The 18,651-nt window shown below is 43.6% G+C and overlaps 1 protein-coding gene and 1 long non-coding RNA gene across 7 annotated transcripts in view; one reads left to right on the forward strand and one right to left on the reverse strand.

Moving 5' to 3' along the window:
• LOC138130224 (growth factor receptor-bound protein 14-like) overlaps positions 1 to 18,651 on the reverse strand; it is a 101,894-nt gene that overhangs the window by 13,549 nt on the left and 69,694 nt on the right. For all 6 annotated transcript variants that reach the window (XM_069046657.1, XM_069046653.1, XM_069046652.1 and 3 more), the window contains 2 exons: positions 4,134 to 4,361; positions 3,246 to 3,341 (listed from right to left, as the gene is read on the reverse strand). In XM_069046657.1, coding sequence (XP_068902758.1) covers positions 3,246 to 3,341; positions 4,134 to 4,361 — 324 coding nt within the window. The remainder of the gene's footprint in view (positions 1 to 3,245; positions 3,342 to 4,133; positions 4,362 to 18,651) is intronic.
• LOC138130234 (uncharacterized) overlaps positions 1 to 18,651 on the forward strand; it is a 36,599-nt gene that overhangs the window by 12,364 nt on the left and 5,584 nt on the right. The gene's annotated exons all lie outside the window — the stretch shown is intronic.

An 18,651-nucleotide genomic window follows, 5' to 3' on the forward strand; every position in this document is an offset into this window, starting at 1 on the left:
TCTGTTGTACGCACCCATGGAGAAACGGAAAGATTGTCTCCCTCACCGCGATATTGACAGTTTCGAAAGTCGTAAGTTAGTACCAAAGTATCTAGGGCCAGGCCCATACGAAATTGTGAAGTTCATTGGTAATGATAGATATATGATACAAGACATTGAAGGTGAACAACAAAGTAACCGTCTTTGCAAAGGCATTATAGCAGTAGATAGGTTAAAATTGTTACCTGTTAAAAAAAGGGTTAATATTTGTAGACGTACTTTGTAGTTGCGAATTTTGTAGTAGGTGTTTAGGTTACAATAGAAATGTACGGTAGGTTAGTTTTATGTTTTGATTAATGACCATCTGGAGAACGTCCTCGAGGACGAGGACTATGTCAGGAAAGGCCGAATTGTTACAATATTTTTTAGAATTAAGAAAAAAATAACACAGCTGCATGACCCCGGCGTTTGACCCCGAATTAGCTACCCCGCTTTTTTTTCTGTATGTGTCGTTCTGCTTCATTTACACCACGTTGAGAGTGTAAAGGAACCGAACTTTATTTTATGCTAGTTGGTAGATTATGAATTATTGTCCAGATGTTGCGGACTTTGGTGCATTCTTAGGATTAGGTAACTGCAGCTGTCTTAATTAGTTTTTTTGCATGAGATCGACCCCAACGAAGGGTCTCAAGTTTTGTAATGGCCCGCCTATAAAGGGGGAGATTTTTGTGTATGAAAAACAGTTCAGAATTAAAGTTTGTTAAGGAAACAAGTCTTTGATTGCATTTTCTCCGATACGCCTTACACTTTATTTGAAGTTTGAGTTTCACTGGATCCTGACAGAGAAGTGAAGAGCTCAATATTAATTTATCAGAAGTGGGATAAACTATTTTTCTTTAATACAACGTTTGTTTTTTTGTTCGACGAACCCCTTAAAGGCTCCAAATCGCCTAAAATCTTTAAAATTAGCTTGACGTTTCGTTTTGACAAGTTGTGACATTTATCAAAATCCGTTAACACAGGGGAAAATTCTCAAATTCTGACAATGTCGAAAAAAAAAACATTTCAATTTGAGAAATGCCGTTTTGTTGTTTCGGGTCGAACGATCACGCGCTCGGGACGAGTTCGCTTTTTTTCGTTCGAAATTATGCAACACCTAGAAGATGTCTCCTTATCTTTTATTGCGCATCTTTAAACACGATTAATCTTCGAGGCGTTTCTTTGCGGTTTTATTGCTTTTCTTCATCGTTCGCGACCACACTTTTACGACATTCTCCGGCAGTCGCGTAATTATTTTTGGAACGGTTTGATCGGCAGGAGCCGGACCGCCGCTCCCACTCGTCCTTACTCCGTCCCTGCTCGTCCTCGAGCGGACCTGACGTGTCTTCGTTAACGTAACGGCTTCCGTTTGGTCGCCGTCGCTCTTTATTAATAAAATAGAATCCGCGAATTTCGCACCGACCGTTCGGAAAGTTGCAAAAAGCTCAGCACGTCCTGCTGCGTCCAGCCTTGACATTGACCGGTGGTGCATAATTTCCATCTCGTTCGGCCAACCGGAGGCGAAATCGAAGCGTCATGCGCCCTCGCCGAAATCCCCATGATTTTTTTTCTCCTATCGGTGCTGTAATCACCGCCGAACCGCAATTTCTCGAAAGGCGTGTCCTCTGCATATTTGGTTACGGTAAAAAAAAACCTTAACCTTGACTTAGTACGAACAAAGTCGTTTCTTGTGTAAACTGATAAGATCCGTTTTTTATTTGCTTTCCTGTCCCACACGGTTTTTGTCCAGCAGGATTTCCGGACGCGGTTGGATGGTTATTTGGAAAAAAAAAACGGTGCGCGTAAACGGCGCAGGGACGAGGGTGGGACCTTGTCGCACGCACGGCTTAATTAAATCATCTGTTGCTGCGTTTTTGGAACTGGCTCGCTGCCATCGAACCGGAGATCGGTTCGGAGAAAAATCCAAATTGCACAATCTCCAAGGGGAAATTATATCTCGCGGCGGCGCTTTTTTACCGAGATTGAAATGTTTTAAATTAAGTTAACGAGGTCTTTGACGCATTTATAAAACAAGCGAGATAAGATAAAGCTAATCAATATCGCAACGTACTATGGGCAAACCGCGTTATCTGGTGACTTTTTTATTTTTTCCCTGCAATCTGGGATTTTTTATACAAATTCCAGATTAAGGATTATCTCGGCCTCTCAAAAACGCTACTCTGATGACTTCAACAGAGAGATCAGTATCGTAATTATACCTATCCCACTTTTTTCCCCCCGTTGTTAATCCTACAGATACGAAACGAGGAATCCTTATATAACTCAATATTCGAGTCCGTCTACGGATTTCAGGACTCAGTTGTCCGTAAAATCACTGCGAGAGCTTCAAATCCTAATTAAATTTCATTTCCGTAGCAAACGAGAGAATCCCCATCAATGTTTTATGCCGGGGAGGACCTATACACAATCAATTTCCTTATTTTCTGCTGCGAATCTGTTCCGCTGGAAATTAGTTCGACATTTATTGGTCCGCGCGCGCAAAAACCCTCCGTGACTTGTGTCAAGGAAAATCACGCAAAAATTTCCCGCAATTAAAGGAAACACCCCCGCCGAGATTATCGCAGTCGCCCTCACCCTTTTAAAGCTGCGCGGAGGATTCGTCGGCGAATTTTAATTTTTAAGGAGCGCCTCGAGGTTCCAGATAGGTCACGCTCGGCATCTTTTTTTCTTTTATTATTATTTTGAAAAGCGGCACAATTAAGCGCGGCTGAAAAGCTCGCTTTGTGTCGCGGATCGGGACGGAACCGGGGGCGGCGCGGGTGCACCCTCGAAGGGGTCGACGACGCAACAAGCCGCGGGCTCCGCTGCACCGTGCAAAAGCGATTTCATCGCCCCCGCGTGACCGACCGGTGGATCTGTTCGTTTCCTCGCTACCGATTGTTACCATGGCGCATCACTGAACCGAACCGAAAGAACGTCTAATTAGGGACGACAAATTATTTTTCAAGCTCGAAAAACTCGACAGATTAATTTAACGCGAGTGTAGTGGTTGCAAAGTCGCGATTTTAAATTGGTGCAAATCCAATAATAAAAGAGGGCGCCACTCGCGCTTCGTCCCCCTCTCTCTTCCTTTTAAGAGGATTATAACGAACTCCGGGATATTATGGATTCGGGTAAAACGAAAGGAAGTGTTAAGTCCCTCTAGATCTAGAATGAGGCTCGGAAGCGTATCCCTCTTAAAGATGGGAAAAAAATCGTGTACTTACATTAGGTACTGTGTAGCTGTTGTAGTCTTTTGGATTGATGGACTCGGTTTGTTTGTTCTTGAAGGCTCTGTAGTTTTCGCGTAGCTGCTTTCCGTACTGCAACAAAGAAAAAATGAAAATGGTGTAACGAACGCAAATAGAAAATCGTTGGGAAATTTCGGCCAGGACAGACAAGGTCACAAAGAACATGCACCGCGTCTGTTTTTACAACTTTTTTAAATGTGCTTTTGATGAGTCTCTATTTTAAGATGGACGTGTTTATGGTCGACGAGGTTTTAAAAACGGCGACGAAAAAACGATCAGTCGCTCGTTGCAAGTGCAGTTTGCACCGGAGAAAATTAACCGGCCGACCGACGGTCGATAAATTGTAAAGTTAATTCGAACGTTCTATGTATAAAAGAAATCCGGCACGGAAGTCCAGTTAATTCGAACGACATCCGTCCGTCCAGAATTTAATTCCGACATTACGACTTCAAAAATGTTCTCATTAAATAAATAAACTAAAACGTGAGAAACTTTCTACTTCCCCACTGGAAAAAAAAAACATCGAAAGCGGTCTTTTTGCCGGAGTGGCGCTTACTGACTGTGTACGCTTTGCCGCATTTATGCAAATGACTAACACAAACTTCTAATTTTAATAAATCCGAACGTGCTAAACGTTAAACCAGGTGATAATCTCGGTGGCCGTAAATAGCACCGTTTACGCGAAAAAATTTCAAATGGGGACCCGGCTTTATCGAAATTGCATCGGTCCGAGACAGTTAATCATCCACTTTACATATTATGGCGTAATAATAACAAACGCTCCCTGCACGTGTCGTAACACACACCAGATAAAGTCGGATAATCGGTCGATTAATTAAGAAAAAAAAAAAAAAAAAGATTTACCTTGGCGAGCCTCATGGCGGTCAACCAGCAGGACCGTACTCGTTCCGAATCACAAGATATACACTTCAGTTCTGGAGTTTCGTCTTCGCTGTCGACTCCTGAAGGCCTCAAACAGATGCCCCACTCGGTGGGGGCACGGAACTGGTTCTTTGCGTTGAGCGTCGTGTAAACGTGGTAGCTGGACAGTTCGGCAAAGAAATTCAAGCCGCCGATGTCCAACTCTGAGATCTGCAAAAGAAACAGCCAACGATCACCACACCGTACGCACGAATTTCCACGTGAACTTTGACTCGATAGCCTTGACATTCGCTATCGGAGCCGGGGGCCAAGTGTGCCATGACTTTGGGAAATTACCAACGTCTACGCGGAGCCGCCGCCGCCGCCACCATCCGCGTCTTCACGAAGCGACGAAAATTGGCAAGCCGCGAGAGTCGCCGTCGCGCGCCCCACCTTGCAAAACGCAAGCTAAATGAATTTCTCCCGTCATCGCCGAAAATAAAGAAATCTTTTCGAAATTGCAACTTCGCATTGTTGAGTCCACTGTAATTTACGTGTACTTTTTCGCGTTCGTGCGGTCGCGTGATGGACCATCCCGTATGTGAGAGTCCGGAGCCCGGAGATAAGCGATAACGGGAGCGACGAGGCGATTCCGCGAAACCCGCCGATTTCTCGGAACAATTAATAATGGATTGAGTTATCAAAAACGAATTTCGAAAATTGCGTTTCACTTCCAGTGACCCGTCCAATTTCCATAAACATCTCGTAAAAGCGGACAAGATGGTTTTTTAATAAAATCGAAGCAGCAAAACCTGCTTTTCGGATCTCAACAGTAGAACGGTGCGATCTCTGCACCGTTTGTGTCGTTCTTCATATGGAAAAATGAGATTTTCTTCAGTCGAGGAAACAGAAGCGGCGATCGTTGAACTTTCCCGACCAAGCAGGTACCATATCGACGAGCCACCGCGAACCGAACGTGATGAAAATGTCGCAATATTCTAACGTAATAATAAATAGTAAATGTGTGTAATTACGTGGCCATTTACATTACAATGTGGTGGCGTAAGGACAATGGACTTTTCGAACGGCCTAACTGTACATTTGCCGGGCCGGATAAAAGATGAACTATCTGCGCCTATAATTCGGGCTAATTACGTTCCGGGGCAATTACGATACGTTCCGGGGGTGAACCTGCCTGTCCCGTGCAGCCGCGCCCACCGCGATCGTGACAAATTTTAGGGGATGCGACCGGCACAACGGAATTTCCTCGTCGTTATTTCGTTATTAACGAGCACATAATTACGATGAAAAATTGTCGAACGGCAAAAGTCGTTTTAAGGCTTCAGCAATTTCGCCAATTTTTTCAACGGTCGACCGCCACCCTCGAGATTCTTTCGACCGAAGATGATGATGGACCACCGTAAAAATAGAATTGCCAGGATGAGGAGAAAAATTTCGTCGGTCCAGCGGTGCTCTCCCAAATCGTAAATTAGTTAAGTTTTCGCAAGGGGGACCCGGCGAGAGGGTCAATCGTCGGTTGAGTAATTTGTAAATTATGCGATCTTATCGGTTTTTATCTTATCTTATCGGTTAAGCCCGGTTCGAAGGCAACGTCCTCCGCAATGGACATTTCGTAATTCCGGCTTGATTAGCGGTTTCGTTTCGTTCTCTCGCCGAATGATAAACACAAATCGAGGCTTGAAACTGAACAGTCCCCCTTTCCCGAAATAGTCCGGCGTACTTTTAGAAACGGAAATTCTCCAAAAAGCCGCCTCGATTTGTGGTCGAAATTTCAAAATGCCGACGGAGGACGGTCCACACTTGTTGCCAAGTGCAATTTTGCACTTCTTCGCCTTACGTAACGTCGCCGGCGCTGTCAATGAAGCAATTTTTGGTTTTTGTGCAACGAAAAAGAAGCGGTGGCGGCGGCAGCGGTCCCCCTGGAAGCAATCTTTCTCGAATCGGTACCGCCACCGAAATCGAACGCGATAACGTCCGTCGATTACTCTGCACACACGCTTTTCACATACAATACGTACAGTGGAAGTCGCTTAAAACGACGACCAAGGGACCGGCTTTCGAATGCCGGGCACCGGTCAAAAAAAAAATCTAACTCCCCGGAGGTGTGCGTACAAATTAAGAATTGGATCACTTTACTTACCAATGATTGTTTTCGATTTGTACAATATCGCAGACGATATCACACCGATTCGTGGGTAAATGGCCACGGATCATCGTTGGAAAAAACATTCAAAAAGAAATACTAAAACAGTCTGTTCGTTTGCGAAGACATCGTAGAAAAAAACTGTGCAAAAATTTCTTTTGGAAAATGTCGTTTTATTGCATTATTGACGGTTTGCCGGTACCATTTGCCGTACACACGACGTACCCACTTAGTTGCCGGCTTTCGACTGTTTCGGGTTCGGACAGGCGGCTGCCGGTCTCAGCGAGCCGGCTTACCAACAAAGCCCGACGATCGCCGATCGGTACCGAACAGCTGACAGTCAGCTGATCTTTATAACTACCTGGTGAAATGAGAAATGACTCACCGGCCACGCTCGATTATTGATAATAAGCCGGTCTTTTTTCTCTTGTTTATTTTTTTACGCGCTTCCTTGTTTCTCGATCGGAGGCGATGTCGACGTTGCGGTAGGTAAAGGGTGGCAGGAAGACAGGCAGGCGGAGGCGCCCCCCGCGACGAGGAGACAAAAATCGCGACAACGAGAGCCGCCGTAATAATAACTCAAATCCGAATCTGTTATGGACGGTATCGAAAGGACAAACAAAAAGCGCACCAACCAACAGAAACTATTATAAGATCCCGGACAAAGAAACCGCGCGAAAAGCGCCCCAAAGGCGGGGCGCTTTAGAGACCATCCGGGGCCCATCATTCCGGTTGACATCTGTAATCAATAACGAGTCTAATAGCTGTTGCCATTGAACGCAACAGAACGGCTTCCACACGTTACAGTAATCGCGAGGCGCACACAAAAAATCGCCCTCTTTCATTATCCGATGACGATTTTTCCCTCGTCCTCGCTCCATCTCCTTTTCCTGTTCTCGTTTTCGCTACGCCTCGTCCATTATTTTCCGATTTAATGCCAACATAAATATTTGATCTCCACTCCGACATGAAAGACTCAAAACGTACTTGTTAAAACAAGGGAACGTACGTGACTGACGCGGCGTAATTGCGCTTCTTACGCGAGAAACGCGAAATGTTATGACATTAATCCCCGGTCGTTCTGGTCGGTGCCGAATTGCGGGTCATGTTCCTTCGCCCCCGGAACGACAAATTTTTATCGAACATTTCCCACCCGCGATTTCCCACCCGCGGGGGTGCCGCTCCGCCCTCCGTCAAGTTAATCAGCGACAAGAAGAAAACTTTCTGGGGGAAATTAAAACGGACGCGACGGAAAAATTTCGACCCGACTTTCGAAAATTAATTTGCCGGCGGTAATTCACCCATAAAAATGCATAAGGCAATAAATATGAATAATTTGACGGCTTTTACTGGTCCCGTGGGATTCATTTCCGTGGAGTTTTAATGGTGAATTTATGGATTTTTAATTAGCGCGAGTGCATCATTCGTTTTATCCTTTCTTGTCGTCGGCGAGTTTCCCAATGCACCGAGACCTTGACTGTTGGCAGGCAACGAGTTAAAAACGCTAATTTGTAATGGACTTTTTTTTAATTAAAGGATAGACTTTCCATTACAGAATTAACGCCATAAACTCGACCGCAACCTGCACGTTTTCCTATCCGTTAACCTCAAACTGTTCCATTAGATACGAATGATTCAAGGAGACAACGACTGATGCACTCAGACTCGTTTCGAATGCCGTAAATGCATCATCAGCATCGGGGTTTAGGTCCACGTTAATATTTCGTAATGTTGCATTTTATGGCAGCACTTACTTGTCGCTTTTTAATGCGCTCAATTGTTGTTAATTGTCCCAGTTGTGCAACGTCACACGTGGCCTTTTTAGGCTACAGCGGAGATAAAAATCCGTCCAGATTTTCCACGGATATCGAAAAAGCGGTCCAATGGGACGACGCCGCTTTCCACCATCTAATAACTGGTTTATAAACCCAGTTCAAGTGGTTAATTTGGTTTTGATTAGCTCTGGCGGTTAAAAAGCTAAACCGGTCAAAAAATAACCCGCTACAGGGTTAATTGGCTGACTGTTAAGCCCGTTACGATGTTATTACAGTTAACTTGGTTAATTACAACAACAAAAAATTTGTTAAACTGTGTGAAATTCAACTAATCCTGTTCTTTCGATTGATCCATTAATTTAACCGGTTGATTTTTTTTTTTTTTGGGTGGTTTGACTTTTTAACCGAATCATATACGACATCGTACAGTGTCGATGAAATTCGATTCGGAGACAAAAGTCAAACAAAACCAAAACTAATTTTCGATTTAATTCTGATATCGACGGGCCATTGTTGCGACCGCGAGGGGTAATTTATTTCGAAAATTAAAATAGAAATTTAATTAACACCGAAATCGGGCTCGTTTCCGGCGAAACCAGAGTACGGAACAATTATCGGAATGTCAAAAGGTCCCTTGGCAACAACCGGTTGTTCCACGTCTTAACGAAGCAACAAAGAAAGGCCTTCGAGGGGGCCCACCCTGGGCCCTTTAAAAACGCTGACAATCCACCGCAACAAAAAGAGCGTGGACAACAATCAACAACAAGTTTAATTAACACCCCTTAATCTTCCCGAACTTGTTATTGCATGTTAGGGCGACATTTGTCTTTTTAATTGGTTCCTATCACGAAATCGTGACAATAAAATCCATTTCTGACGCATGTTTCGGGGTTGTTTTTACACGCCGGCCGAGAATAAATTACGCCGTTTGTGTGATTATCGGGGGAGCGAGGGGCGAGAGGTGCGCAATCCCAAATCCATTACACCCACACACCGGCCAACGTCCCGTGTCACCCTTTATTATGACATTCATCATGGTAACTAACACGTGCTGATCGAGTTTGTGCATATTTTAACCGAAAAACCACCGCCACAACGAGCGATATTTGGTGAATTTTTCGATCGTGCTCGAAGATTCGCGCACGTGCAGATGCGAAAAGCTCGCGACCCACTGATGGCGGCCGCGGGTGAAAGTGGTGTTGCTGCGAGGGTGCAAAGGTGCAGGTGCACTCTGGCCGACAGCTGATCTCGACTCCGCCGCCGCCGGACTGCCGATCGATTTTGTCCGAGCGCAGGCAATGGCGGTCCTCGAAACCGCCCCCGCCGAAATTTCGGGAGCAATTTAAGCGTCCAGCGAAAATGCGCAAGTTTGGCGAAATCGATTTCGAAAAACCTGAAATCTTCTTGACGTCGGTTTGCGTTTTCCGGGTGGCTCGCGAATTTTAATCGGAAACTGTCGCGTATTTTGGGAATCGACGTACGAACGTATTGCAATTATTTTCCTTCGTAAAGTTCACCAGACAGGAAAGCGCAGCACTAACCGACCGCCATTAATTTCTGGCGACCCTGTTTTAAAAAGTCGTAAAACCGAAAACAATAAAGGAATTTATGGTGTTATCGTGATGACCGGGCGAATTTGGCGTGGTCGGGTGGAGGGTACGAGTCTGCGATGGCACCCATGCGGGTACCGTCGATAACGAAGATTAATAATCGTTGTGTAAAAAAAAAACACATCTTTCTTAATCGCGGTTTAGCCTTTGTTTGCCCTCAATAATTAATTGATGGAGTGCGGCAGGAAAATGAAAATATTTACATTGTCATCAAGACCAGTTTTCTCCGTCCGGTAGATAGTGAAAACACCGTTCTCGGCAGGAAAATTATTTATATCTCCTCCAACTGTACTTTCTTTCAGAAGACAGATAATTTAATTACGGCCCGTGACGAATTAACAGAATGTCCGTCCGTCCGTCTGTCTGCTAACTTTTAATTTATGTATGAAGTTCTTTGAACTACATTTTCCCCGGGTCCCTCGACTTTAGAAAAACTTGCATCAACTATTCTCTCTGCGGGTATTAGTCCGGATTTCTCGGATTTCGTGCATCCGTAAATTATTGAGGACCTCCCGTGTTGTTCCTAATCATGCGAGCAAACAAAAAATTCCCGAATCGATAGTCCCTCTTTCGGAAAATACCGTCGACTACACCACCTGACCCGCACCCTCGAAAATCCAATCCCGAATTACAATATACATTTATTTCTGGGACGGCGCAATCAAACGTTCAACCCAACGAGTAAATCGGGACGGTTCAATCAACTGATAAAACATTTTTGGGATAATTAATTGTCTGATTATCTCGAAACATTTGTAACGATTATTTTTATGAACAGTCGAGTGGGTCGCACAAAGCACCAGATCAAATTTCGAACCACTCGAACGGGTACATTTGCACGCGGATTTTTAATGACGATAGAACCCCCTCGTCGGCCGGATTTGGTCCCCGTGGATTGACTGACACTGATTGACATCTGTGGTGTGGGTTCCGACACACCCAGATGCCACGAAGCGCGAGGGCCAAGTCGATATCAACAACGACATCCCGATTTGCATACAGTAAACTTTCGACAATCCAATGATGCCCAAGCGTGACCCAATGACCTAGACAGATTGACATTTTTTCATTCTTCAAATCTGTCCCGGCCTTGCAATTTACGACACACCATAATAAAAGAGCCAATTTATTTAAACTAGGTGGATGCGTGTGCGGTTGCAATAATAAAATTGAAATTATCATCGGGAACGATTTACGACGGTAATTTTCGAGCTGGGTAATTTTATAATTTCTTTTTTATTCAAATCGGGACCCGTTCACGATCACGATGACGATTTTCGTGTTATTTAAATTAAATTATTCAAATAAAAGTCGGCATTAAATTAAACTAATATAATTAGATGAGCACAATTTGCAAAATTTATTTCCCATAACGTGTTAAACAATGGGCTTTTAACGTTTTATTTTTCTTACTTTGACTTATCTTGGCACACGATCAAGATTACGCTGTTTATAATTTAATATAAATTGTTGGAAAACGCATTCAAACATTTCGACAGACATTCGTCTGTTACGCAACTTTCAATTCTGCTAAACACACAAGCGATCTCTGCGAGACGTCCAGTTCCGAAAAATTGACAGACCAATTTCGAAAGTGTCGTTGCGCAACCGAAAACGTTTTCTCAAATTTACAGAAAAAAAGTTCACAGGGGTCATGACGCAGAATCGAGATAAGACTGATCAACAAAGAAAAAAATCTTAAAAAAACAAACAACGTTCTCGATGATTAAATAAATTTAGACTTCCTATAAATTATATAAATACATACATACATACATAATCTGTCGACTGTTTCAAAGAACAATAACAAATTTCGCATATTTTCCCCACGATTCTAAAATTCGTTTGTATTTTATTTCACTCGATTGTGTCACCAGAAATGATGGATCTCACTAGTAAAAACTAAAATTAGGAAAACAAATATGAAAAGTCGTACAAATAGCATTTCTCATACAAGCTGTTCTCAAAATAGCAAACGATACAAATACTTCACTCGGCGTGTAGAAGCTATTTATTTTGTTGCCATGTTGGTCTTGTACTTCTGACCACCACGCACAAGATGAGTGGTTTGCCAATGTCCAAAAGGGAAATATTTTTCGAAACGTGGCAAATTTAAACAAGTCATGGCAAAAAAATAGTTATTTGTATATCAAGACCGAGAGAAAAATTGTCGCCGAGCGGCTTGCGGCCGAGGCAGCACAATCTCGAGGATATTGAAAGGATTTCGTACACAAAATTTTTTGTACAACCGAAAATTTGTAATTACGAGGACATATTATAAAACGAATAAGAAAAATTTACTTCTCTTTCAATAAATACATATAAATTCGGCTTACATGTCTATGGTAATGACATAAAATGAAAACAATTCATTTTGTAAATATGTAATCGTTAAAATGTCGGAAGAGAATTGTAGTGAAAGTGATTTATATCAAATATTAAAATGACGTTTATTTTAATGGTAGTCGTAAAAAGCAACGGCCGCGAAATTGGATTTCGCGGTCTGTTATCGGTACGCGAAATGCTCGTTTCGCGTACGGTTACACAAAAAATACTTTTTAAGAAAGTCAACAGTCGAATTACCATCAGTATTTTTGACAATTTAAATAATGTGGAAAAAAAAATTGAAAAACCCTTAATACACACCTGATGGAGTTTTGACAATTTTAATGTGGACAAGAGATTTCTTATTTAATTTTGAAAATGTGACAAAAATGAAAATGAATTTTTAGAAAATCGTACATTTTCGGAGCGCGTTTAAATAAAACCTGCGCGCATCGCTCGTTGGTAATAAAACTCCGCCGTTCGATTTGGCAAAAACAAAGACGTGATTGTGACGAGGTTACACAAATGTTCCACGGCTCTCGTTCATTGTGATCGGATTTAATTGTCTCTTTATTCGCGGCGACCGTCGACTGAATTTTGGACAATGCCAGGCAACGCACAAAATAAATAATAAGCAAACGAAACGCTTACGAAACCGGCAAAATATGCATCGAATTTTAATAGGTGCAACAGCACCGGTGACAGAGACACGTCCACCTGGCAACAAGAAAATCGGCCATCCGAGTCTTTTCCATGGGCAAATTAACAACCAACCACTTCGTTACAGTAAACAAGAGGATGTCATAAAAAATTGTGTACGCGGATAGATTGCATCTTGCATATTCATCGTTTACGGTGTTTTCGTTTTATTTAAGGTAAGGTAGGTCAAGTAGGTTAGCGGTCGTCAAATATTTATTGTTTTTATTGCCAGACGAAAAAATCGAAGCGACCGGTGGGGGCCGAGAGCGATGCACCGCCACCAATATTTTGGCAACCAATCGAGTGCAGAAGAGCCAGCTATTAATAAACTGGTGTTAGCGATAGCGTTTCGACGACCTGCACAAGAAAAAACTTGATGTCTCCATGGGAGATAAACAGTTCGTCCGCGGAGGAATCCGCGTCAGCCGCCGCCTCCATCGGGGCGAGGGATTTTCTTTTTTCCCCTAAATTTTTGCCGACGTGCGTAATGGACTCGTGACACACTTGCGACTCCACTTGAACGCGCCTCACGACGCTTTCTAATAATAAAGCAAACGAGGTTATCTGTCGTTATTGTCGGTGCATTCGTCGAAAGAAAAACGCAATCGTAAAACGGAAACCGACGTGGAAATCGCCGCCGCCGCCAGTCCGTGACCTATCGCCGCTCGGCAACCTTCTCGCCGAGCGAAGAAAATGTCAGATGGCTCGTTATGGTAGCGATGCGGAGAGCCACTTTCACCGCGGACCGGCTCGCGATCGCCGATGTGCGAGAGGGTGCACCGCAAGGCGAGTCCCTCGTCCCGGTGCGATTCATCACGCCGGCGAGCGCAACCTCAAGATTAACATGAGAAGTCGTTGCGAGGCGCTCGGGGCGATGATCTGTTGCTACAATGTTGCTAATTGCAGGCTGTCGCTCGACGCGCCACGATTCTCGACGGCACGTTGTGTGCTCAAGATGCGAATCGCGCTAAACGCACCGAATTCGAGGCGGCCATTTGCATAATACGTCCATTTGCATGCGGATGGCGCGTCGGTAATTTGCTGCGAAATTAATTCGCCCAAAGACGGTCCGTCCGTCGTGTTTACGCAACAATCAATTTGGGTCCCGCTACCCGGAAAGAACGCCAGCGCGTCCGAGCGTGAGCCGATTCATCGATTCGCATCCCCCGCGTTTGCGACACAGGTATATACAGGAGAGTGCAGCACGTTATGGTAACGAGCCGGGAGGATATGGCGTGCTGTTCGATGCCACAGCCATTAGCAACAATGTATTCCAACAAAGGACGACCGACGGTTTTTTGCAGAAAACATGCGACCGCGGACAACGGCGGTCCAACGGTGGAGCCTTGCGGGACGCCGCGCCGAGTCGAGGAAGCGGGCCCTGAAGTGACGTCGTCGTCGCCCGGAAAGTTGCTATCTGCTTATGCGGCAAACGCGTTTTGACGAGAAACCAATTAATTTTCATATCTGCAACGTGGAAGTGGCAACCGGCCCATTATGCAACATCCCATAAATCATTTTCGTACCGGTTGATCCGCGCAAAACGATCGTTTTGCAACAATGATTGTCCCTTCGACTTGCCGCGATCAATTAAAATACATACATAAGGAGACGAGGACGAGGACTCGAGCCAGTTTGGCGGATGTTCCGCGAGGATAATACGAAATCGTTGAATTAATGCGCCATCAAAAAAAAAATGATGGATGATGTGCGTGGCGGACTGGCAGAATAAGCAAGTGGAAATAATTATAACAAAGTTCCGACAATTTATGCGTCCTCGTTCGCTTTGGGACGGGATCGGGTCTGCGGTTATTATTTATTAATTTTTTTTTTTGACAGGGCGTAGGAGGGCCCACGAATTATTGTTCTCCCGTCGAATCAATCTGAATAGTTTTGCGCGACGATGACGTACGAATAATAACACGGGAAAAAATTGGGAAAAAAGCGCGTTCCGAGGACGAAAAGGAGAGACCCGGGAGGTGGCCCCCGCAGACTCGTCCCAGGTGAGCCGCTTTCTCGGCCAAATCGGCTTTCACGAAGGCACACATCAAGTGAAAAATCGCGTGGGCGCGAGACAAGAATTAATAATAATCTGTTGGTATTACGGGGCGCTACCAACATAATGCAGTAATAACACACTGGCAGTTCGTTAACCTTTTGCGTGCGTTCTAATTTGACAAAAGTACCTAACGGCATCGACTTCGCCTCGACAAGCTGAAATCGCCTCGGCCGATTTCCATCTGTGGGGCAAAACCGTCGGGGACGGGGCCGAAGTCTTGGAGGACGGTGCGTCGTACCAGGCGCGTCTAATGGCTCCATCAAAACCGACAAATAAACCTACATGTCGTTGTGTCGTGTCCTCTATTATGGTAATGCGATCGGAATGAATCGATGTGTGCGGGGATTGATCATGATCGATTGGAAAATTACCGCTTTTTTAGACTTGCACATGGGAATTTTCGACGGCGGTCGGGATTTCGGAATTGAGACGTTTCGCGGTACAACACCGAGGACGTCTCCGAGAGTGCGATCTCGATCGTGCGTGCCGTCCCTGAACCGCGACATCATGCATACGACGGATATTGAACAACCACGGCTGCAATTATTAAAGTTTTATGCCACCCGGCGATAAAGCCTCATAAATTATCGCGAGTATGTGCTTCTGCTTGTTGCGGGTTCCCAGCAACAGGACGAGCAACTTGTTAATTATTAGTTTTGAAATGGCTGCCGCGAACACGAGATGGAAGCAATTTCGAATGATTTAGAATTCTGAAAAGCAATAACAGTCTCAGCTTGACGTTTCAGTACCGGTCGCACACAATACTCGTACCGATTTAACGAATAGAACAATCGAAATGACAACCGACAGCTGTCCAACTGTTTATCATTTTTAACGGACTTTCAGGATCGCGTTTAAATCACCGCTGCACCTAAAAACTAGTCGATTTTTGACATTCTTTTTTGAAAATCGCAAATTCACAAAGGTATTTCACTCGAACCACCGATGTAATTTTTTTTATAATCTCTATGCAGCTCTGTTGAGTTTTATTATGGGAATCTATTCCAACCTAGAATAAAATGTTTTTGTGTGCAACCGTACGCGAAATGAGCACTTCGCGTGCCTACAACAGGTCGCGAAATTGGAATTTCGCAGCCGTTGCCTTGACGACGGCCGTAAAAGTAAAAGTCATTTTTATATTTATTTGTTATCACAATTACAACATATCTATCTGCATATTTCCGGTGTAATCCTACAAAATCTGGATTGGTTAAAGTTAAAGTTTGATTTTGTGTCAGGAACGGTCACTATTAGTACAGAATTTTCATCCGGTTTGAAATGTCCGCCAATTTCAAATGAGAAAGCCGCATGAGAAGAAGTCGATAAGAACCCCATTATCGATCTATCATCTATATAAAGCATACACATGTGAATTAGGTTAATTTTGCTTTATTTTTCACCGATCAGAAAGAGAAATATCTCGTAACATTTCCTGAATGTCATCAACAGACATTTTGGTTTATTTGTGTCTTTGCACTGCTCCTGATATTTCCACGATTAAAATAACCTAAAAAGGAGCAGATGATACAACGTAGCATAACAGAACTTAACATTTACCTTCCACAATAAATAAATTTCAATAAATAGGTAAGCCAGTACAACATTATCCGACACGGTTTTCACATTCTTTTTGTTACATCAGTTTCAAAGTCACTGTAACATTTTTCATATTGCCGTTTCGATTTGTCAGGTTTCAAATGCGACACTGCACAATTTATATTATTTTTTTAACTCTGGATGAGTACACGGAATTGAAACATCGTAATTTTCTTCGGACATTTTTGCAATTTTTCTCAAAGTCAATTGTTTTATTTATGTCGTTTCCATAGCGACATGGCGACATGTAGGCCGATTTTATTTTTATTGACAATGAAAGAAATTTTACTTGTTCATTTTATAATTACAAATTTTCAGGTTGCGCATAAAATGTTGTGTACACCTTGGCTACGAAATCCTTTGACGATAACGAGATAGCGGCCTTGGCGACAATTTTTCTCTCGGTTCGTCAAAGTACGATTTCGCATCGTTGATATACAAATATGTAACTATTTGTGCAACCGGACGCGAAACGAGCACTTCGCGTACCCGAAACAGGCCGCGAAATCCAATTTCGCGACCGTTAAAGTAAACTTCATTTTAATAATTGATGCAAATCAGAGTTTCTAGGTAAGACTGGCTGGCGTTTAGATTTTTCGCGTATGAAATTGGAAAGAAGTGACGCATCCTTCCCCATTACCACAAAGTTTCAATTTGTTCCATTTTGTCGTAAAAAGTAAAATGCAAAGAATTCCAAACGAAATACAACATTCTATATTTAGGAAAACAATAAACAGGAACGAAATGAATTATTAACAAACACATGCATTAGCATTCTTTTTTATATTATCGCGCCACGACATGAAGTGTTAAGCGTGACATAGTTTACATTTTTTCAAGCGATAACATTTTAAAAAATGTTCGTGATTAAGCGAAATAACTTGCCATCAATCCGACCGAGCACGTGAAAAATGTCGTCGGTTTTGAGAAATGAAACACCGGCCGTTTTTCGAAAACGCTCTTTTTCGACCGGAAAAAAAGAAATTGTGTTGGTGTCCAAATTTGAAAAAATGGAGAAAAATCGAACGTTCGGCCTTGGTCGTCGAGGACGATTTATCACCGTCAGACCGGTCGCCTGGCACGAACGGCCCATACACAGCTTGGGTCCCGGCAATAATCCTTCGGTCGAGATGGGAGATAGTGTTTTATGACGTTCAATGGCCCATTCTGATTATCGTGATGTCGGGGTATGGGCGACGCCGAACAGAAATAACAGCGGAAAGCCGGAAAGCGAGACGACGATTCCCGGTTCGCGTGCTTCCTCTGTCCTCTCTCCATTCGGGATCATCCGATTAAGATTCGACACGGAAAAATTTTGATATCGAATTCCGCTTTTGACGGTTTATTTTACACGATTTTACACTTAACGGAACCCGCCGGAAAAAGGCCGTAAAGGTTACAGCTCTCTCGATTTGAATGGGGAGCGCGCGCAAAAAAGAAAATACGACGATGATTCCCCCCAGGACCTGTTAGCAATATCACGATTTTGACGGGAGAGAACATCTGATCTCGCGCGCTTTTGCCAATAATCACTCACGTCACGGACCGTATCTGTTGAGTTTATCCCGGAGAGTGGAGCTTTGAAAAGGGAACTCATTATCTGGAGAGCGCGCCGGATTTTTGTTTTTATCCTCGTCCGGGTCGAGGGACGCGAAATTGAAATCGTAATTAACGAGAGTGAATATTTTCGGAAAAATCTTTAAACCACCACCAGAAAAACAATTTTCCTTCGCCGTGCCAGACTTAATCATTTAATTAATCCACCGGTCGGGATCAGATAACGACTTTTCGGTCCAACCCGGGCGACTTCCTGATTTATCGAGTGTTGACGTGAAACATGGTTTTATTTTAATCCACCGTGAAAAACGTTGCCGCTTGCATAACAATTAAACAGATAGATCGTTATTACGGACCATAAATCCGCTTTTCAAACGGAATGATAAAAAACATGACTCACCGAGCCTCTAATAATGGGCGATTCGAAACGGTCTCTTTTTAAGATAACGATTTTATAATTACCGACGGACCGAGTGATTGTTAAAAAGTCGTTTTCGTGTTCGAGAGGGAGCTCCCGAATTTCCGACAGGCAGGGCTGGTGGCAACCTCCGCCGCCTCGCCAAAGGTTAATTAATCCTCCGTTTAATAGCTTCCACGAAAGCCGAACTGGTATTTGGCACAGTTTCAACAATTAAAAGGGCGCGTACTCTTTTAATTAATCATTTCGGGGGACTCGATGCTGCTCCCGTTTGCCGTTGGTACGCGCGGACGCACACACGTGTTTTTAATTTGGTAC

The sequence above is a fragment of the Tenebrio molitor genome, chromosome 5 (genome assembly GCF_963966145.1).
Source record: "Tenebrio molitor chromosome 5, icTenMoli1.1, whole genome shotgun sequence".
NCBI lineage: Eukaryota > Metazoa > Arthropoda > Insecta > Coleoptera > Tenebrionidae > Tenebrio > Tenebrio molitor.